The 21,500-nt window shown below is 53.5% G+C and overlaps 1 protein-coding gene across 1 annotated transcript; it reads right to left on the bottom strand.

The window, feature by feature from the left end:
• Positions 1–912: 912 nt before the first annotated feature.
• Positions 913–11,450, bottom strand: LOC101749111 (maestro heat-like repeat-containing protein family member 2B). The gene is made up of 30 exons (XM_040657323.1): positions 11,315–11,450; positions 10,892–11,013; positions 10,623–10,745; positions 10,318–10,483; positions 10,063–10,161; positions 9,753–9,904; positions 9,245–9,388; positions 8,611–8,703; positions 8,260–8,329; positions 8,031–8,144; positions 7,868–7,941; positions 7,415–7,534; positions 7,161–7,268; positions 6,812–6,971; positions 6,646–6,686; positions 6,275–6,416; positions 5,821–5,873; positions 5,392–5,499; positions 4,975–5,094; positions 4,657–4,770; positions 4,371–4,526; positions 4,027–4,149; positions 3,645–3,724; positions 3,101–3,236; positions 2,895–2,984; positions 2,408–2,494; positions 2,107–2,230; positions 1,795–1,904; positions 1,204–1,331; positions 913–922 (listed from the first exon to the last, which is right to left on the bottom strand). The coding sequence occupies exons 1-30, from the start codon at positions 11,337–11,339 to the stop codon at positions 913–915; spliced, it is 3,192 nt and encodes a 1,063-aa protein (XP_040513257.1). The 5' UTR covers positions 11,340–11,450.
• Positions 11,451–21,500: the final 10,050 nt, after the last annotated feature.

Here is a 21,500-nt window from a genome sequence, read left to right as displayed (position 1 = left end):
CTCTCCTCTCTGCTCTGCTCTGCTCTGCTCTTCTCTGCTCTTCTCTGCTCTTCTCTGCTCTTCTCTGCTCTCTCTTCCTTCTCTGCTCTCTGCTCTCCCCTCCTCTCCCCTCCTCTCCCCTCCTCTCCCCTCCTCTCCCCTCCTCTCCCCTCCTCTCCTCTCCTCTCCTCTCCTCTCCTCTCCTCTCCTCTCCTCTCCTCTCCTCTCCTCTCCTCTCCTCTCCTCTCCTCTCCTCTCCTCTCCTCTCCTCTCCTCTCCTCTCCTCTCCTCTCCTCTCCTCTCCTCTCCTCTCCTCTCCTCTCCTCTCCCTCTCCTCTGTCTCTCCTCTCCACCCATCCCCTCCCCTCCCCCCCTCCCTTCCCCTCCCATCCCTTCTCCTCCCCTCTTCTCCCTTCCCCCCCTCCCCTTCCCTCTCCTTACTTTTTAAATATCCCTTTCTCTTTCCCTTTTTCCTTCCCACTTTTGTTGCTCCCCTTTCCCTCCCCCTCTCCTCCTCCCTCTCCTCTCTTTTCCTCCCATTCCTTTTTTCTTTTCTCCTTTCTCCTTTTTCATTTTTCCTCTTGTTTTTTCTTCTCCTGGCTCCACCATTGAAGACAAAACTCTCTTATTTTCCTCCATGTCTCACTAGAAAAAGGAAAGTCACAAGTCATGACTGAGCAATTTTTGCCTCAAACAGACTTTGAGAGCAAGAAAGAAAAGCTGCTTCCTCCCGGGATCCCTCTAGCAGAGGCAAGCTATAACTGCAGTGGCAGGAGTGCCAGTACCTGTCTGTGGGCTCAAAGCAGCCGGAAAGAAGCTGTCAGTCGTGATGTCTGCCTGACAGCGGGTGAGGATGACCACCGCCTGGGACAGGAATGGCATGAACGTGCTGTGCTGTCGGCGACGACGTGCAGCTGCGCAGGATGTAGTTGGTCAGTGGCACCTGAAAGAAGAAGGGGAGAAAGAATGACTGGCTGCATCCTTGACTCTGCAGGGCTTAACTGTGGACATTCAGCACATGAGCACTGCCTGCTCCCTTGACATGCTGCCAAGGCCTAAGCCTAAATTTCACACCAGCCACTCTAACCAAGCCCTGGCTGTGCGCTCTGCTTGTGCTTCTGTAGCACCTGAGGCAAATGGCACAAGCCGTAGTGCAGCAGCCAGCAAAAGTCCAAGACACGTGGAAGAAAGTCTCTTACGTCCCGACAGATGTCCTTTCCATACATCTGCAGAAGGGTGATCATCCACCTCCCAGCAGCACGCACACGCATTCCTTTGGCCTTCCGGAAGGTGTCCTTGATGGCCATCATGAAGTCGACGGTGTCTTCCAGGGGGAAGTTCCTGTACACAATCTGCAGAGAAATGAGAAGCAGGAGAGATCCCATCACTGCTCTGCGGCAGCTCTTCAAAACAGAAAGCAGTCTTGAGGGCATTCTTAGTTCAGCAGCTTGCCGGTCATTCAGGCAGCAATCACAATGCTCCTGCGGTCCATACCCCGCTATTAATACGTAAGGGGGTTGAGCCTTCTCTCAGCTTCTCCACCCGTGGTGTTTGCTTACATGCAAAGCCTACCTCCCAGCAGCCACAGTCTCACACACACGCACACACACACGCACACACACACATCATAGAATCAGCTCCTTGCACTGGGTGCCTTAAGGCCAGACATAGCTCAGTGCCTCCGGCTGCTTGCTGAGAAAAGTGATCTCAGGGTGACAGCTCATTCTGGAGATGGTGTGAGAGGCTGGGGGGAGCAGAGGGACGTGCAAAAGCCTACGCACTGAGATCCTACCACCCCTTTTTCGGTCCACTTACCCGTGCGATTTTGGAAGAGGTCTGGAGCTGACGGACGGTGCTGCAGTCATTCAGCCCCACACACAGGCTCCCGATGTCTCCTGTCTGCATGACTCTGTTGGTCGCCTTGGCTGGAAAGAGCACAGGGAGAAAAGGGAAGTCATGCTTCCGGAAACAGAACTGCTTTCCACAGGGGAGAGACAGAGGACAGGGTGGAGAGAAGAAGAGAGCTGCGCACAGTGCCTCTTCCTCCCGTAAACTGGGCCCAGCCCGTGGGGTTCTGGTAGTGCTGCGGAAGGAGAGCAGAGGGCTGGCGCACGCCACTCTACTCACCTTGGATTCGGAGAAGGGAGCTCAGACAGGTGACAGCCAGCTGGCGGGATGTGGGCATGGGATCACACGTCAGAGGCGCCAGCAATCCCACCAAGGAGCCAAAGTGCTTGCAGGTATCTCCTCTCTGCAGGGGCCAGAGGCAGGAAAAAAGCTGTAGGCAGCCCCAGGTCTCCCTAGCTTCTCCCACCTATGCCTTCCCCACACGGTGGGTGGCACAGCACGCACGGCTGGGCAGAGCTCGCCTTCCTGCTGAGGAGCACTGGGGAGGGAGCAGGGGCATGTGGTGGGGCTCTTTACTCACTCCACGCTCTTCACAAGCAGCCAGCAGCTGGGAGCAGATCTGCAGGGCCCTCTTGCGCTCCCACATGTTGTCTGACGTCATGGATCTCTGCAAGACGTGGGGCAGAGCATCTGTCTCTCTGCAGACATCTTTTCTTTCCCTTCATGCCAGCCCTCTCCCCATCCCTCATTTCCCAGCACTTTCCCTCAGGGCCTGCCCTGTGGCTCCACGCGGCCCCCCACCTCGCTGAGCACCGGCACTGCTGCCCCCGCTCTCTGCAGACACTCCTGCCTCCTAACCCAGGAGCTTTTCCTTGGCTGTGGCCTGCCAGGGGCTGGCTCCTGCCTTTCCCCCTGCAGGGCCCATTTCTCTGCCCATTTCTGAGCTCACAGTGAGCTGGCACGTCAGCAGGAGATTTCTCCCCCTCTCATCATCCTCTCAGTCCCCAGATCTCTGTCTCCGCTATCGACAGGCGCCATGCTTTCTCCCTTGCCCCACGTGTACTCACATGGACTATGTTCTGGAAGAAGCCACTGGTCTCTGTCTCGAGCAGGACCACCATGAGCCGGCCCAGAGCTTTCAGTGACGTTTGCAGAAGCTGAAAGCAGAAGAGGGCACTGAGCTGTGGCATCACGGCTGCTGCCAGAGCATAGGTTGTGTGTGCTGAGGAAGGGCTCCAACCGAGAGGTGGCCGTGAAAGTCACGGCAGGTTACCTGCAGGTACTGAGCTGCTTGCTGTGACTTCCTGATCTTCAGCATCATCTTTGCTGAAGGGTGCAACACAACATTCTTGCAGCACAGACTCAGCATGTCACACATGTCCTTGGTTCCTAAAGAGGGCTTCAGCTTGCTGACAGGAGGAATAAAGGAAGAGAAAGCAGAAAGGGCCTTTAGCAGTGCTCGCCAGGCTGGTTCAGACAACATCAGAGTTTCTTCTAATGGACAGCTGCAAAGCCAACATCCCCAGCCTGTGCTGCTGAGCGCTGTCTTCAGTGCCAGCATCTCCCCGGCATCAGTGAACCACCTCCTGCTCTGATGGGAAGGAGACACCAGGTCTCCCTTCTCTTCCCTGCCAGGGGACAGGAGCACCAGGGCCTTTCTCCTTCCCAGAACCTCAGCTTCGCTGGGCACAGCAGCCCAGCCATCTCTCCTGTAGAAGTGACTCCCTCCCCCCTGCCCCCTCCAGGGCTTCGGGAGCTACCCAGAAGGGGGTCCACCATCCTGCCTTGCAACCCCAGAGGCTCCCACCCTTACTTACCTCAACTGCTCCAGGGCCAGAACCACCTTGAGGGGCACTGGGGAGACAGGGGTGCCCAAGTAATACTTCTTCAGCAACTCCTGCAAGTACCAGAGAAACACTGCCAAAGGGGGCACGTGAGAGCTCTTCCACCCAGCCCAAAGACAGACACGACGGCCACACACCAGCCCCATCACTCCCACATTTCTCACGGAGGCAGTGCAGGATGCAGCAGCTGCACAGCTGGTGAACCTAGCCGCTGCCCTGCCGCTGCCTGCCAGCACACAAGGTCCCCACCAGCGGGAGACGTGTGGCTGAGGGAGACCTGTACGGCTCCGGGGAACCGAGTCTCATGGCACAGCCCAAAACTCCACTGCAGACAGCTCTGGCTCTAGGCACTCACCGTCAGGATCTCCAGCAGCTTGCCCTTCAAGGAGGGGTTAAAGCAGGCCGAGTCACCCACAGCTTGGAAGGCAGAGCTGAAGTCAGTGATGCTCTGCACCAGCGCAAGCGTGTTCTGCAGGTCCTGAGGCCCAAGAGAGAAGAACATTCTTTGAACTGCGGAAAGGGCCAAGGGCTGCAAGGGGAACACGTGGGGGCAATGCTAAGGGAAGGGCTTGCATCTTCCTCTGAGCACAAACCAGTCCCCGAGGGACCTTTGGAAAGAGAAGGCCCATCTCAGCGTCCCCCCACGTGGAGGGGCTGCAGCTGGGTGCTCAGACAGCCTGGCACGCTACGAGCTCTCACCCGGCAGCTGCAGCTGTAGAGCAGCAGGATGTTGCCCACGATGTCTCCCTCCAGGCGGGCGAGCAGCTGTTCCTTGGAGGCACGCAGTGCCAAGCTGCCATGGGCGAGGATGAGAGCGCTGCGGGTGGCCTGAGCTCTTCTGCTGTCCAGCTCCATCTGTGTGGGGAGAAATGCCTTGAGACACTCGCTCAGCAGCCCCTGGTGCCCCACAATGCACCTGGGCTCCCAAGTGAAAATAAGGCAGCAGAAAGCCACGATGGAAATGCGTAATGCTTCACCTTCTTGCGTCTGGAACTCCTCCCATTTTGGCCTTTGCACAGCCTGGACGCAAACATGGTGAGCGTGTCCAGGCTGTGTGGAAGTTGCTCTCAGCAGCATGGCTGAGAAGAGAGATCATTCCCTGCACAAAAGAACAAGGGGCAGTTGGCGCAGGCCTGAACCTACTGGCGCGGGCGGCCAGCCACAGTGGCCGGGCTGGTCCTCGCCTGAGGGAAACAGTGCAGCAGTGAGGAGATCGAAAGGCTCGGAGCAGGGCCAGGAGAAGCGCTCTGCCCAAGGGACAGACCGGGGATGCTGGCAGAAGCTGGCTGGGAGGAGACCTCACCTGGGCCTCAGATGGCTCCTCCGCGTTTGCTTCCTCCAGGTGTTGCAGAAGCTTCTCTTGGATGTGGAGGACTTCCGTACAAGCTCCCAGCACTGTCCCCAGAGCCTTGTACAGGAAAGACTGCATGGGAAGGGAAGAGAAGGGATGGGGAGGAAAGGAAGAAGCTGAGATGTGGCAGCAGCCTGACCTGCTGGGAGAGGGCCGGGTGGGAAGGACCCACGCTCCCTGGGAGATGCTGAGAGCAGCTGCAGGGCCGAGCTTTAGCCACCCCCAGGCAGTTTGCAGGGAAAGGCCTTCTGGGGGGCACGGGCCAGGGAAGCAGCGTGAGCCGCCCGTGTGAGCAGAGCACCACCCGCAGCCCCTGCCCCAGTTGAGCACCTGCGGCTGCACCGCTGCGTAGAGCCGGGGGGAACCCACCTTTTCTCCAGAGCTGCTGGCAGAGCTGCTCAGCCACCGGCTCAGCTCGCAGCTCAGGCCCTTGGTCCAGGCCTCATCCTCCATGGTGTCCAATGATGCCCTCAGGAACTGTTGGGGAACAGAAGCCAATGTTTCCTTGCCCTTTGCCTCTTCCCACATTGCCACGTCGCCGCAACCTTCTGGAGAGAGGTGACTGGAAGAACAGTCCCTCTCCCAGCTCCCCGCAGCATTCCCTGCCTTAAAGCTGCCTGCCGCTCTCCTCCTAGGAACCCCCATGGACTTGGGGGGCAAAGAGGAAGAGGCAGCAGCACCAAGGCGTGCAGCCGCTCCGCAGCAGCATTTGAGGGGCTGTTCCTGTCCCATATGGGAACGGGGCTCCTTGAGACAGGCAGATGCTTCTCTGCACCGTGCCTTCCAGCAATGCTGTACCTTTAGTAGGCGCTGCTCCCACCTTGCAGAGTCTGGGAAGCTCTCATCTTTCCCTGTAGAGCAACAAGAAGCAAAAGACCCTTGCTTGGGATCAAGCCACAGAAGAAGAGCTGCTGCAAACCAGGTTTGCCTGGGCACTCGGCACTGCCAAGCTGGGACCCGCACACCCTTCACAATGACCTGTCCCTCCCCACAAAACACTGTCCCAGCAGGAACACAGAACTGCTCCAAGACTGCTGTCTGAGGGGACGTGAAGCGCCCATCCGTGCCCTGGAATGGGCAGACCCCCGGGGGGAAAGGTCCCCGGGCCTCAGTGCTGTCTCCCTGGAACGGGAACAGCAGCAGAGCAAGCGTGGGGCCGCAGGCAACGCTTCCCCTCTACCACGCTGCAGAGCTCCATTTTCACTCCCCCGCCTTCCCTGCCTCCGCCCCTCCCTCCCCACCAGCACTGTACCTTCGAGGCACTGCAGCAGCAGGGGGATCTCAGAGGCCCACGTGGCCCCCACAGCTCTGTGGATCTTGCTGTGGAGGTTTTGCATGAGGAGCAAGGCAGCGGCTTGGAGTTCGCTGCCTGCAAAAGGGCTCCCTGCCACCACCTGAGCAAGAGCGAGGAGAAGCAGGGTCACGTCTGCAGCAAGAGCAGCAGCTTCTCCCAGGAGGGAAGCAGCTTGGCTCTGCCCTGGAGGGCAAGGAGCAGCTTTGCCCATGGTGCTGCAAGACCGGGAAGAGAAAGGCATCCCCACGGGTGAGGCAGGCACTGGCACACTCAGCCATGCTGCTTCCACCTCGGGGCTCATGGCACCGGCCTCTGGAGCATCTACTCACCAACAGGCGTGCCAGCAGTGTCTGGGGAGTCAGCAGTGGGCCTGTGGGGAGAAAGAAGGGCTGAGTAAGACACAGACACGACGTGCCCTGCCACACACGCCTCCGCTGTCCCTTCTGGGTGCTAACACAGGTCAACAGAGCTCACCGGTGGAGTTTCTGCTCCTACCTTGAAACATGGAGCTGAGGAAATGGGGATCCAGGTCTTCTACCTCCCGCACCATCAGGTCCCCTCTCTCAGCCAGCGCTTGGACACAGCGGGAGACCGGGATCAGCATGCCGGTGTACTGGGCTGGCACCACGTACAACAGCAGCCGTGGCCACAGGAGCTGTAGGGAACGAGGCGGTTGAGCATGTCAGCATTCCTGCCTCCGCTCAGAGATGAAGAGGACTCTGTGAATTCCCCTGAGTCTTGTGTGCTTTAGAGCACATTGGAGGAGAGACCGGGGGTGTTGGAAGGGGATGAGGAGCACGTGGTGTGAAGTCAAGGAGCGGCAGCGGGGCAGACTGTGACTTACTTTGGTCATCCCTCTCACAGAGACGTCCAGTGACCCCAGGATGTCCATACACAGCTCTTGGAGAGCTCCTTCTTCCCGGGCTTCCTGGGCAGAAAGGTCTCCGGCTGCCTGCACAACAGTGTTTGTTGGAACACCGGTTCCTCTTAGTTCTCAGGAGCCTCTCAGGAGGCTCAGGTGTGGCCCCACCGGTGCTTCCGTGCCAGCCTCTGAGCCGCACGGGTCCTCCAACGGAAGATGCTGCCCAGTGTCCTTACCCTTCTTCCCGCGGTGCGGCTGAACTCACTGAAGATGTGCCCCACCACATCCCAGGCTGAGCAGCTCCGGGCGTTAGCACTGAGCACATCCTTGATGAAGCGCAGAATGGCCCTCCTCACCTGTCAGGAGTCAACTGTGGGTTTGATTTTCCTGCTCAGAAGGCAAAGGGAAGCCACCTACTCGTTGGGGCAGCCCTTTGGGCATGAGCAGAGACAACAAGAGAAGAGGAGGAGCCTTGGCTCCTCAGGCGAGGGCCAGGCCTTAGCACCAGGCTGTGCACTTTCCATGCACAGCACAGGGGCCTGACTGCTCCGCCCTGCCCGCTCTCCCCACAGGAGCCATCACGACCACGTGGTCGCTGCCCAAAGCACCTCCCTGGGCACCCCAGCCCTGCCTGTGCTGGCAGCAGCATCACCACCCCGGCAGCGCTTTCCTTTCCCAAATCAGCTCACCTGGGTCCTGGGGTCGCTGCACAGACACTGCACAGCCTCCACAACCTGGGGCAGCTTCTTTGCCATCACGGGCTCTGCAAGAGATGCGCAGAAGCATGCATGGAGGCACAGCCCAGATGGCAAAAGGGATCCCGGGAAGTCCCAACCCTCTGACCCTACTGACCATCAGAGCGAGCCAGAGCACCGAGCAGACCCAGGGCTGCCACGCGTCCAGCCTCCTTGTCAGCGCCCAGCTGTGACTGCAGAAACTGGACCGTTTCCTCTGGGCAGATCCGGGCTGCGGGGAGGAAATCCCGCACTGTGTTAGCCAGAAACTCGCACCCATTCCGGAGGTTTGTGAGAGAGGTTTTGGCCAGGGCACCACCAAGCAATGCACGAGCTCCTCTCCTTACCCTGCAGCAGGATGCAGTGGGTCAGCTCTGCTCTGTCAGCCTCGCTGTGCTCCTTGGTGTCATCAGAGAGCTGTGGGAACAAGGTCCATTGGAGAAAATTGCATCGGTATCGAGGATGGAAAAGAAACTGTGCTGCCAGCTCTCGTCTCCCCTGGCACACTCAGTAAGAGGACATGCAGACAAAACACAGCCTGACCCACAGCATCCCTGGGGGCACACACATGGCTCCGGAGCAGCCACGGGCATGCAGGAGCTAAGGCTGAGCAGCTGGCAGAGGCTCGGAGCTTTGAGTCCTCCTGAGACTTAGCCAAGAGGGAAACTGCCTTGGGCGCAAGGATGGGCTCCCCTCACCTGGTAGAACACAGCACTGGTGATGGCCAGAAACTTGTCCTTCGGGATGACAGATTGAACTCCCTCTAAGGCCTCCAGGAAGATATTGAGGCTCTGCAAGAGACCAGGAGAGGAAGAAAGGGCTGAAGCCACATCTAGCCACTTGGGAGCGGAGAAACTGATTCCCAATGGTTTGTCCGCTGGGAGAGCTCCCGCACAGGCGTTCTGGTTTGTCCCCGCCTCCCAGCAGCACCAAGAGAGTCCCTCTGCTCTCAGCCGAGCCCTGTTTGGGCATCGGTTGCAGGCATTTCCCACCCAGCAGCCCTCTTCTGCCCCATCAGATGTAAGTGGACGTGGTCTCCCTGGCCTTTTAGCACAGAGCTCCTCAGGCACCCAGAGCTCCACGGTGGTGGTGGTGGTGGTGGTGGTGAAGCCTCGCAGCCCCAGGGGATGGGCCCCAGTGACTCCTGGCTCCCTTCTGGCTCCTGTCCGGGTTGTTCCTTCCTTGACGGAAGAGCTCAGGAAGCCTCAGACCTCCCTTGGACACCTATTCCTTCTTTCCCAAGGGCTCCCGGCCTCCTCCCTGCATCCCACTGACCCCCCGTGGCACTTGCACGAGCCCCACATCCATGCTGAGCCCTGCACAACATCTCACCTTGGTCCCCCTGCAGGTGTCTTGGACCTCCTGATACAGGTGCACGAGCCAGAGGAGCTGCTCCCAAACGTGCTCTCGGGGCCGCTCCTCTTGCAGGAGGACAGCCATCATGGTAGCCACAGCCCCGAGGACGGCCTGTTTGTCCTGGAGAGGGATGGCAGAGGCCCAGCATCAAAGACTGAAGGTCTGCCCTTCCTACAGGAGGGCTTTCTCTTTCCCTTCCCCTTCCCCATACCCCCGTGGCCCAGCAGGAGATGGGCTCGCTCTGGAGGGCAGGGAGCTTTTCCCCACGCCCTCATCCCCAGCTATCCCTGCCGCAGCGCTGTGACACGCGGCTGCTTCCTGGCAGGGAGATCCAGCCCACAGCACAAAGCCAGTCTGGGGCCCTTTGCAGAGCCAGCCTACTCCCTCTCGTCACCCTTCTGCTCTCAGCCCGCTGGGCACAGACAGAGCTGCCGACACGGATGTCCCCCCTGCCATCCCGGGCTGGGAACGCAGCAGTGCTCACCTTTTCCTCCTTGCAGTCCTGCCAGTGCCTCAGCACAGAGCAGAAGAGCTGGGAAAGATTCTGGTAGATCCGCTCGCTCTCCATGGCAGGCCAGGGGCATTGCTTTCCAGAGCACAAGTGAACCTTGACTCCTTCCAGCCATTGTTTCACAACTGAAGAAACACAAAACAAAAAAATAAACGAATAATTACTATTAAAAAAAAAAAAGAAAAAGATGAGAGACGGAGAGAAAAGGGAGCCGGTGAGAGCCTGCAGCAGGGCAAGGTGCAAGGGCTATCCCGAGCCCCCCTGCTCTGGGGCTGGCACTCACCAGCACAAGCAATGCGCAGGGTCCGGCCGCCTCTCACCCAGCCCACCACACTGCGCAGGCCGGCCAGCGTCAGCCACACGAAGGAGATGCACTGTGGAGCTGCAGAGGGGAAGGAGAGGGCTGCGGTCAGAGCCCCAGCAGCGAGGGAGGAGGGGCTGCAGCCCTGCATCCCCCAGCTCAACGCAGATCACGCACGGAGGGGAGAGACCCCTTTCCCCGGTTGTCGTAGACGTTAGGAAGCTGAGGGCACTCTACCGTAGCTGGTGAACAGTTTGCTCAGGGTGACGAGCACAAACTCCTTTGACATCTCCCCCACGGCCTTCAGGTGGCCCTGGAGCTCGGCCATCACCAAGGTGAAGTGTGTCCGGGCCAGAGCCACCAGGACATTGCTGGCAGCCATCCTCACGCTGTCCAGCACGCCCTGAAAAAGAGTCACTGGTGACACACGGCACAGGAGACTGCCTGAGGCCTTCCCTTCGAAGGGCTAAGCCACCGCCGTCCGCCAGCAGAACACCAGCGCGGGCAGGCGGCTCCCTTTGCCTTTGGGAGTGACCCCTCACCTGGGCTGCTGTCAGGTCCTGGGACACCTCAGCCAGCAGCCGGTTCAGCACTCCGCACGGCGGGCGGCTGTCACCTTCCTGCAGGACGTGCTCCAGCTCGCAGTACGCCTGTGCTCGGTCACCCTGGGGACAGAGATCAGTCCCGTTTTGCTTTGCCCTTCTTCCCGGGGAGCTGCCCGCCATGCCAATGTGCTGCCGCGGCCCTGGCACCCACGGGACCGTGGCACTGGGCCAGGGCAAGGACTGGTGGTTGGATGTCCCCAGCTCACCTCGCTGTCTTGCAGGCGCTGCAGCAGCAAAGTCACGGCACAGGCAGGGACAGGGCTTGCCACCCTGCCTCTGGCCCTGCGACGTGTACCTCCGGGCACGCAGCCCACACAGGCAAAGAGACCTGGAAGGAAAGAGCAGAGCAGCTGCCGCTGGTGTTGCTTGGAGCCAGGGCCGAGCATCCGGCCAGCTCTGGGAGGAACGCTCCTCCAGCCCCACAGCGTGGGGTGGGCTGTGCCGGCACATGTGTGGTTGGCGGGGCGAGGGGAGAGAGCCTTCCCCTTGCTGGGGTACTGGAGAAACCACGGTGGGCAGCTGCACTCAGCAGAGCAAGGACGGTGCTGATGGCACGTCCTAAACAGACACCAGAGGCACACATGTGCTCGGGCAGCACCATGGTGTCCAGAGAGGTGGAGGGACCTCACCTCGAAGGGCTCTCAGCCGCTCCATCACAGCAGGATACCTCCAGATAGACGCAATGCTCTCTCTGGGTCCTCTTCCTGCGGGCCTCACAAGAGACTGAGCCACCGCTCCCACCGCTGCCACGGGGGTGTAGGAGGCAACAACTGTGACATCACACTGAGGAATGTCACCTCGCAGAGAATGACGTGCCCTGGGCTGGGGACCAGGCTGCATGCTGGGCAACCTTGCTGGCCCCAAAACACGGCATGTTTTTGTGACGCACTCGGCTCTGGGGTGGACATGTTCTATGCCGAAGCAGGGAATCACCTCAGCAGGAGAGGGAGAGCCCCTGCCAGGGAGCAGCTGCCGGGTGCCATTGCCTGGCACTGACTTAGTGACTGGGGACTCCATGCCGGGAGGCACTGCGGCCCCCATTTGCTGCACAGACAACCTCTCCGGAGAGCTTTGCTGTCTTCCAGGGACACGTGTCAGAGACAGTAAGGAGACTCCATTGCATCTGATCCAACAAAAAGTCCACCATCCGCTTGTTGGCATTGAAGTAGAGTCATGAGAGGCTGCCATGAGGAAATGGCAGAACATCAGACAGGGCCAGATGTGCTACACTAACAGAGAGGAAAGAGGGAAAGGAAAAAAAAAAACTGAGAAACTGGGATACAAGGCCGTCTCTAAACTAAGGACTTGGGAGAAGAACTCCCAAAGAAAAGCAACCTTTGATGGAGGAATTCCCTGACGGGAAGAAACCTCTTTGGAAGAACCACCCCACAGGCCTGCTTGCTGCAAAGATTCCTGGCTTTCTCCCATCTCCCCGCAGTGACTGGATGAGATCCTGAGATCAAAGGACATACTACAAACCATGCTGGATCCACAGTGGTGACCATCTCTCTTGCTTTCTACAAAGGCTCCTTGCATTTATCTCTCTTCTATTGCCCATCTTTCCTTCCCCATATTCCTAAGCAACTGGGACTTGTAATAAACTGGTCAGGCTACCATTTGACCTGTTGTGTCTTAATCTCACCGTTGGGTAAACGTGTGCTAACAGAACCTCCTCTGCCTCCTATATATTGGAGCTTAAGATCAGTGCATCCCTAAGAGTAAGTAATTGGGTAAAGGGAGCAAGAGGCCTGTGGGGATGAGCACGGAGCTCACAGCTAAGCTACAAGGAAAGAAGAACATCCATGACCAGTGGAAGAAGGGCCTGTCCACCTGCAAAGAGTATAGGAACGTTGTCAGTGCCTGTAGGGATGCAACAAGGAAGGCTAAGGCCCTCTCTGAATTCAGTCTTGCAAAGGAGGTAAAGGATAACAAGAAAAGGTTTTCTAGAAGTATGTCAACAGTAAAAGGAAGACTAGGGAAAATGTGGGACCTCTACTAAATGAGCCAGGTGCCTGGGTAACAGGGAATTCTGAGCAGGCAGAGATTCTGAATGCCTTCTTTGCTTCAGTCTTTAATGCTAAGACTAGCCGTTAGGAACCCCAGGCCCCACACCCTGTAGGTAAGAGAGGAAGCCTGGGGAAGGGAAGGCTTCCCCTTGGTCGAGGAGGATTGGGCCAGAGAGCATCTAGCCAAAATTAATGCACGCTAATCCACAGGCCCCGATGGGGTGCACCCACATGTGCTGGAGGAACTGGCAGAGGTGATTGCTAAATGGCTCTCTATCATCTTTGGGAGGTCCTGGCAAACAGGAGAGAGATGCCTGAAGACTGGAGGATAGCCAGTGTCACTCCAGTCTTTAAAAAAGCGCAAGAAGGCGGATCTGGGAAACTACCGGCTACTCAGCCTCACCTCCATCCCCGGAAGGATGATGGAACAACTTGTTCTGGATACCCTCTCCAAGGCATTGGAAGAGAAGAAGGTTATCGGGCGTAGCCAACGCGGATCCACCAAGGGGAAGTCACGCTTGACCAACCTGACAGCATTCTCTGATGTCATCACTGGCTGGGTAGATGGGGGGTGGAGCGGTGGATGTTGTGTGCCTTGACTTCAGCAAGGCATTTGACACCATATTTCACACCATTCTCGTTGTGAAACCTAGAAAGTGCGGGGATAGATGAGTGGATGATGAGGTTGGTTGACAACTGGTCGACTGGCAGAGCTCAGAAGGGTCTCATCAGTGGTGCAGAGTCTAGTTGGAGGCCTGTAACCACTGGTGTTCCCTGGGGGTTGTTACTGAATCTGGTCTTGTTCAACATCTTCGTCAGCGACCTAGATGAAGGGATAGAGTCCACCCTCAGCGAGTTTGCTGAGGATGCAGAGCTGGGAGGAGTGGCTGACACACTGGAAGGCAGCTGATGCATCATGCTCAGCAATAAAACTATGGTAGAGGAAGACAGATTTCAGGGTCTTTTTGCTTCAGATATGGCCATTCCTTGGAGACTGGCTAAGCAATCATTCTGCTTGTGGGAATCAGTGAACAACTGCTTTTCCTTTGCTATTTGTTTTCCTCTTTCTTTACCTATTAAACTGCCTTCATCTCAACTCACGAGTCTTCTTGCTTTTGCTTTTCTTGTTCTCGTCCCTATCCCACTGGGACTGGTGGAGCAGATGAATGGCTGTATGGGTGCTTGGCTATGGGTTGGGTCAGCCCACGTCAGTAGCAGAAGATTAAAACACGTGTAGCCTGAGCACCAGCTGCTCTAAAACCTATCACAGCTTCCCTTCTGCCCATCTGTGATCTGCAATGAGGAGGGAGGAAAACTAGATGATCTTTGAGGTCCTTTTCAGCCCAGGCCATTCTGTGATTCTATGATTCTATGGTATATTTTTCTGGCTATTATTTTGGGTAGCATTATTAACAATAGGTGGAGGATGTGCCACTATTTTAAACACTGTAATATGTATGAAATAGTAATTTCTTCCTTAGTAAGCAGACCTCAGGTAACATAGCATGCCCTTTATCAGTTTGGTGGTGGGTATCGCCTATTTCAAGCTGTTAAATCTGCTGTCTGCCCTCTGGGTCATCTGCTTGGCTCCTTGTTTAATCAGACAGACTTCCGTAAAGTGGACACACAGTGCTGCTGTTCCCAAGTAACGTCATCTAAATTCTATGTGTTTGCTCTGAAAAACTATTAACAACTAAGTGTGGGAGAACCTTCCTTTCCACCTATATCTGAGACTGTCTTCTGCTCAGATTTCAACTAAGGCAGGTGATGCTGGGGAGGGACGTTTATAAGGGCACTTTGTGACAGAACGGAGGGAAATGGAGGAGGGTAGGTTTTGGACTAGATTTTAAGAAGCAATTCTTTGCTGTGAGGGTGGTGAGATACGGTAACAGGTTGCCCAGAGAAGTTGTGGAAGCACCCATTCTGGAAGCATTCAAGACCAGGCTAGGTGGGCCTTGAGCAACCTGGTCTAGTGGGAGGCGTTGCTGCCTGTAGCAGGGGGTTGGAACTGCATGATCTGAAAGGTCCCTTCCTACCCAAACCATTCTGTAATTCTATAGTCACAATCCTGAGACAACTGAACATGAGGCAGTTTGGCCTTGTGACAACTGAAATCAGAAGAGCAGTAGCAACTCACAAACTGAACATAGGTTTTTTGAGCTATGGAGTTGCCCATTCTCTGCTGAGTGGAGTAGACGAGATTGTGGCATTGCCTATTCCTGAGCAGTGTCCTTCCTGCACTTAACAGAGTTGCAGCTGAGCAAGCTTACCATTTATATGAAAACCACCCCCTCAGATGTATAGAAATATATTTTCAGCTAAGATTTCTGCTCCGTAGTTTCAAAGAATTATACTGTGACAATAACAGATAAAGAAGCGATTTTGCATATGCTGTCTTTTCAGAGCAGAAATCTTTATGGAGCAAGAATTTATAATAAAATTATTTCCAAACTTTTAATTGTAATGTCGTTGGAAGTTTTAATAAGTATTCTAATTGAAGTGAGTGCTAAATTATTAACTAAAATATTCTTACTTTTTAAAATGGCCTTTTAAAAATTAAGGCACTCTTAAGTTACAAAAGAGGGCAAAAGGCATTTCCTATTTTCGTACCATTCAGCGTCAGTGTCATTCTTTCCCATCAGAACATCTTGCCTCTGCTGTCCATCCCTCAACAGATTCCTCACTTGACTTGCTGGCTCTGGTTTTGGCAACAGTAACAAAAGTGGCTTGAGAAACAGGCAGTTGAAGACCAGGAGCTTGAGTTTATCTAGCTCTGTTTTGGCTTCAGAGCAGTCTAGCAGTCAGTCCACAAGGATGGAATATATTTCCGAGTCATGCTGATATCACTAAGATAATCTAGATAGCATCTTTTAGAGTATGCTTTCAGTCATTCTGTGAGATGGCTAGAGAAAAAAAATGGAATAAAAAAAAAGAAAAGAAAAAAAAGCAGGTAGGTGGAAAAAAAAAAAGAAGTATGTTGGTTTGTTCATCCTGCAGTCAATGCTACTGCAGCACTGAGACAACTGCATCAACGCTGACCCAGAGAGCATGTGGACAAACACAGGGATAGCTTACTCAGCAGTGATCTCTCTAACCACTAATTGATAATTTTGGAAAAAGGATGGGAACTAACTTTGGGAAGGTGTGTGAGTAGGAAGTAACTTTGTCATGGCAGTCATAGAAAATTAGCATTGCAGACAGGAGTAGGGCTTTTTACAATTTACTGTGTGGTTAAGTCTCTTTGTATATGACCTGAATGACAAAAAAGATGGATTATTTTGATAGGACTGGTAGTAAATGCAGTAGTACTAATGCTGGCAAAGAATGAATTTTGTCAAAAACTAATAGGCACATTTGTGCATATTGTGATCAGACAGAGGCTAAAACATGTCAGGAAAGTCCTGGAAAAGAATGATGGCAGCCCCTGCCTTACAGGTTTGGTTGAGCCAGACGAGGACAGATGGGGAGGGGGCATTGGCAGGCCACGCTCTATGATGGTTTCAAATACTTAAGATGAAATTTACATTTTTTATGTGCTAAAAGAAAATTGTATAGTTACCTTCTGTTTTGTGGACCTGAACTGCTTTATATTCCTTTCTTCAGACCAAGCCAGTGGAAAACTCATTTCAAAGGTGAATAAAATGTTTGCAAACCCTTAAGCTCCACTTTTGTTTTTGGTTGGTTTTTTTTTTGTTGTTATTGTTTTTGTTTTGTTCGTTTGTTTTGGTTTTTTTTCCCCTTTTATTAAATGGTGGTGGAATTGTGCCAAGTGAGTGGTCTTTGATCTGATCTTCAGATAGGAGCCCAGGAATTTGGGGGCCATGTGCAATGAAACTAAGAATGGTTTGCATGAAACCTGGCTCTTTTTTTTTTCCATCTAGAAAGAGTAATGAAAAACGAAGACAGAAACATACTGATCTTTTTCTTCAAAGAAACTGTATTTTCAAGCAAAAATCAACATCAAACTAGATGCTGCACATTCTGCAAGGTATACATGTAGAGCGTTGCATGTATTGTAGTCAAACATCTAAAAATGTTGTTGAGGTTATGAGGTATGAGCTGAAGAAGGGCTATAATTTAGGCTAATGGTGAAACTGTAGCTTACTATGAGTGCATGCCGATGAAGTTTTAATTACGCGATCCTTTTTCTGCTTCTACTCTGAACCTTTTTTTCTCACGCTCATCTTTGAGTATTTCCTTACATCCCATTACTTCAAATTCCTTTAATTTGAAATCTTGGGCACTGAATCTAAATTGTTACTTTTTCTAGTGCTTGTCACTGCCTGAAAAAAAAGATAATCCTCTATTTCTAAAAAAATGTGCATGAAATTTGAATTTCTGCATTACGTAGTGGCACCAAGGTATAAATTTATACACTGCTTTAGATGAGCATCCTGTAGAAGCTGATATTGTGAAGTATTTCATGCTGTATTTCAACTTTTTTCAAAGCTTGGCACTCAGAGTCTTTAAGCGCATCCAGGAAAGCTTAAGCTCTTCTCCAATTCCAACCATATAGAATCAGGCAGAATGACTGGCTTTTATGAAAATATTTGGTTAAGTGGCTTGATGGTGGTGAGCAGTAGGGCAAGACAGAGCAGAGACCTCCCAAGAGGCTTCATCTCATCGAAGCCGAAGGAGGTGAGCAGAGCCAGGCAAAGGACCTGGGAGTAGTTAAGGGTCTTGTGGTTTGTATTTATTTGAGGGAATGGAGGAAAGTACCCTTCCTTTTCTCAGTTCTGCTGCCTCCAGTGTGTCAGAGATGCATTTGGAGAGAAAGCCCTACTTACCGCTTCAGGGATCCAGACTGGAGAACCTCAGTCAAGGAAAATTAGGAAAAGTAACCTTCAGGACTTAACAAAGTAGATGATACCTGATAACCTGGCATATTTGGAAAGCTCTCATAAATGTAGTACAGACATAAGCCTTTTCTGCCCTTTTTGTGATCCAGCTGCAGCACAGTGATGGCATCCAGTCATCTGAAAGTGCATACTGATATTTTCCTTTACCTTGTGCTCAGAAAATGACTGAAGTTGTGCTAGCCAAGGCTTTCCAAAGAAAAAAAGTAAAGCATGGGATGGATAATGACAAGGAAAATTTCAGTCCAAGCAGGTAAATAGGAAAAGTATGAAATATTTAAATTGCAGCTACCAATTTAAAGCTAGAGGGTAGTACCAAGCACCTTTCAATCCACTTTTTGAAAATAGAGCTGTTTGGTACCACTCAATTGGTGGCGACGCACTGAAACCGGCTGCCCAAGGAGGTTGTGGATGCCCCATCCCTGGAGGCATTCAAGGCCAGGCTGGATGTGGCTCTGAGCAGCCTGGTCTAGTGGTTGGTGACCCTGCACATCACAGGGGGGGTTGCCACTGCTGCTAAGACCTTCCTTTTGCCTTGGAAAAGGGATTGCCTCTGCAGATCCATCCCGATCAATTAGCACGTGGTTCTTGCAGTTTCTTTCTCATACAATCTCAGAACCATAGAGGCTGGAAGGGACCTCTGGAGATCATCGAGACCGACCTCCCTGCTAAAAGCAATGTCCTACAGCAGGTTGAGCAGGAAGGTGTCCTGGATCACCCCCCTCGAGCTGCTGGCCACAGTGTTTTTAACGTTGCCCCAGGATATCGTTGGCCTTCTTGGCTGCACGGGCACACTGCAGGCTCACGGCCAGCCTGCTGTCCATCGGGACACCCAGGTCCTTTCTCTGCAGAGCTCCTCTGCTGCAGGTCAGCCCCTAGTGCAAAAAATATGCAGCTGTGCTTTCTGTTTTGATCCAGGAATTAGAGAATAGCTTTCAAGATTGCCAAAAGTTCATCAACATTTTGGTTGCTTTGCTGCTCCATTTTCCATTGATATGAATGGCCAGTTTTCAAATGAACATGAAAAGCTGCAGTCTAAAGTCTGATCTCTTTATTAAACAAGATATTCACCGAGGGGAAGTCATGTTTGACCAACCTGATAGCCTTTTATGAAGACGTAACCAGGTGGATAGATGGTGGTAAAGCGGTGGAAGTGGTCTATCTTGATTTAGGAGAGCATTTGACACCGTCTCCCCCAGCATCCTCGCAGCTAAACTGAGGACGGTGGGGTGGTGTGGACGATCGAGTAGTGAGGGGGACCTGCGAACCAGCTGAAGGAAAGAAGCCAGAGAGTTGTGGTCAGTGGGACAGATGAGTGTAGGTGGAGGCCTGTCGTACTGGGACCAGTACTATTCGCTATATTCTCCAGTGACTTGGATGAGGGAGTAGAGTGCGCTGTTAGGCAAGCTTGCTGATGAGACAAAACGGGGAGAAGTGGCTGACACTCTAGAAGGCTGTGCTGCCACCCAGCAAGACCTAGATAGGCTGGAGAGTTGGCAGGGAGAAATGAGATGAGATACAACAAGGGCAAGCGTAGAGACTTGTATCTGGGCAAGAACAACACCGGTACCAGTATAGGTTGGGGGACTGACCTGTTTGGAGAGCAGCGCGGGGAAAAGGGGACCTGGCGGTCCTGGTGGACAGCAGAGTGACCATAAGCCAGCACTGCAAGAAGGCCAGTGGCATCCTGGGGTGTTTTAGAAGGAGTTGGGGTTAGTAGGTCAAAAGAGGTTCTCCTCCCGCTCTACTCTGCCCTGGTGAGATCGCATCTGCAGTATTATGTCCAGTTCTGGGCCCCTCCGTTCAAGAAGAACAGGGAACTGCTTGAGAGAGTCCAGCGCAGAGCCACAAAGATGATGAAGGGACTGGAGCATCTCCCTTACCAGGAAAGGCTGAGGGAGCTGGGTCTCTTTAGCTTGGAGGAGAGGAGACTGAGAGGTGGCCTCATTCATGTTTATAAATATGCAAAGGGTGTGTGCATCAGGAGGATGGAGCCAGGCTCTTCTCAGAGACAACCAGTGATAGGACAAGGGGTAATGGCTGCAAGCTGGAACATAGGAATTTCCACAAAAATATGAGAAGAAACTTCTTCATGGTGAGGGTAACAGAACACTGCAACGGGCTGCCCAGGGAGGTGGTGGGGTCTCCTTCTCTGGAGACATTCAAAACCTGCTGGACACGTTCCTGTGTGACCTAATCAAGGTGTTCCTTCTAAGGCAGGGGGGAGCGAGGGGATTGGACTAGATGATCTTGCAAGGTTCCTTCCAAACCCAGACATTTGGTGATACTGTGATTCTGTAACTGGTATGGAGAACAGACAGCAGCTATTACCATGAAGACATAAATAATAAATAAAAAAATAAATAAAATACTCTTTTCACTTCTTAGCCAGTATTCTGGCATTTAATTTTTCAAGAGAAATAATACAACTTTTTTTAGCTAATCCTCTTCTCTTCTCTTCTCTTCTCTTCTCTTCTCTTCTCTTCTCTTCTCTTCTCTTCTCTTCTCTTCTCTTCTCTTCTCTTCTCTGCTCTGCTCTGCTCTGCTCTGCTCTGCTCTGCTCTGCTCTGCTCTGCTCTGCTCTCTTTCTTTCTCTTCCTCTCCTCTCCTCTCCTCTCCTCTCCTCTCCTCTCCTCTCCTCTCCTCTCCTCTCCTCTCCTCTCCTCTCCTCTCCTCTCCTCTCCTCTCCTCTCCTCTCCTCTCCTCTCCTCTCCTCTCCTCTCCTCTCCCTCATCTCCTCTCCTCTCCTCTCCTCTCCTCTCCTCTCTTTTAATATCCCTTTTGTTCATTCCCTTTAGCCTTCCCAATCATTTTGCTCCCCTTTCCCTCTCCCCTACCTTCCCCTTCTCTTCTCTTCTCTTCTCTTCTCTTCTCTTCTCTTCTCTTCTCTTCTCTTCTCTTCTCTTCCTCTTCTCTTCTCTTCTCTTCTCTTCTCTTCTCTTCTCTTCTCTTCTCTTCTCTTCTCTTCTCTCTCTTCTCTTCTCTTCTCTTCTCTTCTCTTCTCTTCTCTTCCCTTCTCTTCCCTTCCCTTCTCTGCTCTCTGCTCTCCCCTCCTCTCCCCTCCTCTCCCCTCCTCTCCCCTCCTCTCCCCTCCTCTCCCCTCCTCTCCTCTCCTCTCCTCTCCTCTCCTCTCCTCTCCTCTCCTCTCCTCTCCTCTCCTCTCCTCTCCTCTCCTCTCCTCTCCTCTCCTCTCCTCCTCCTCTCCCTCTCCTCTCCTCTCCTCTCCTCTCCTCTCCTCTCCTCTCCTCTCCTCGTCCTCTCCTCTCCCCTCCTCTCCTCCTCCTCTCCTCTCCTCTCCTCTCCTCTCCTCTCCTCTCCTCTCCTCTCCTCTCCTCTCCTCTCCTCTCCTCTCCTCTCCTCTCCTCTCCTCTCCTCTCCTCTCCTCTCCTCTCCTCTCCCTCTCCTGTCCTCTCCTCACCTCCCATCCCCTCCCCTCCCCCCTCCCTTCCCCTCCCATCCCTTCTCCTCCCTCTTCTCCCTTCCCCCCTCCCCTTCCCTCTCCTTACTTTTTAAATATCCCTTTCTCTTTCCCTTTTCCTTCCCACTTTTGTTCTTCCCTTTCCCTCCCCCTCTCCCCTCCCTCTCCTCTCTTCTTTTCCTCCCATCCTTTTTTTCTTTTCTCTTTTTCCTTTTTCATTTTTTCTCTGTTTTTTTTCTTCTCCTGGCTCCACCATTGAACAAAACTCTCTTATTCTCCTCCATGTCTCACTAGAAAAAGGAAAGTCACAAGTCATGACTGAGCAATTTTTGCCTCAAACAGACTTTGAGAGCAAGAAAGAAAAGCTGCTTCCTCCCGGGATCTCCTCTAGCAGAGGCAAGCTATAAACTGCAATGGCAGGAGTGCCAGTACCTGTCTGTGGGCTCAAACAGCCGGAAAGAGCTGTCAGTCGTGATGTCTGCCTGACAGCGGGTGAGGATGACCACCGCCTGGGACAGGCATGGCATGAACGTGC

This window comes from Gallus gallus, unplaced genomic scaffold (genome assembly GCF_016699485.2).
Source record: "Gallus gallus isolate bGalGal1 unplaced genomic scaffold, bGalGal1.mat.broiler.GRCg7b scaffold_122, whole genome shotgun sequence".
NCBI classification, from domain to species: Eukaryota; Metazoa; Chordata; class Aves; order Galliformes; family Phasianidae; genus Gallus; species Gallus gallus.
Note: the sequence above shows the minus strand (reverse complement) of the source record. Positions and strands in the feature narration are given on the sequence as shown.

Coding starts and splice junctions, on each gene's coding strand:
- LOC101749111 (XM_040657323.1), bottom strand. CDS start 11,339: ATGGAGCGGCTGAGAGCCCTTCGAG. Junction 7,269..7,414: donor GCCGCACCGCGGGAAGAAGG/GTAAGGACACTG, acceptor ACTGTTGTGCAG/GCAGCCGGAGACCTTTCTGC. Junction 4,150..4,370: donor TCTACAGCTGCAGCTGCCGG/GTGAGAGCTCGT, acceptor CTTGGGCCTCAG/GACCTGCAGAACACGCTTGC.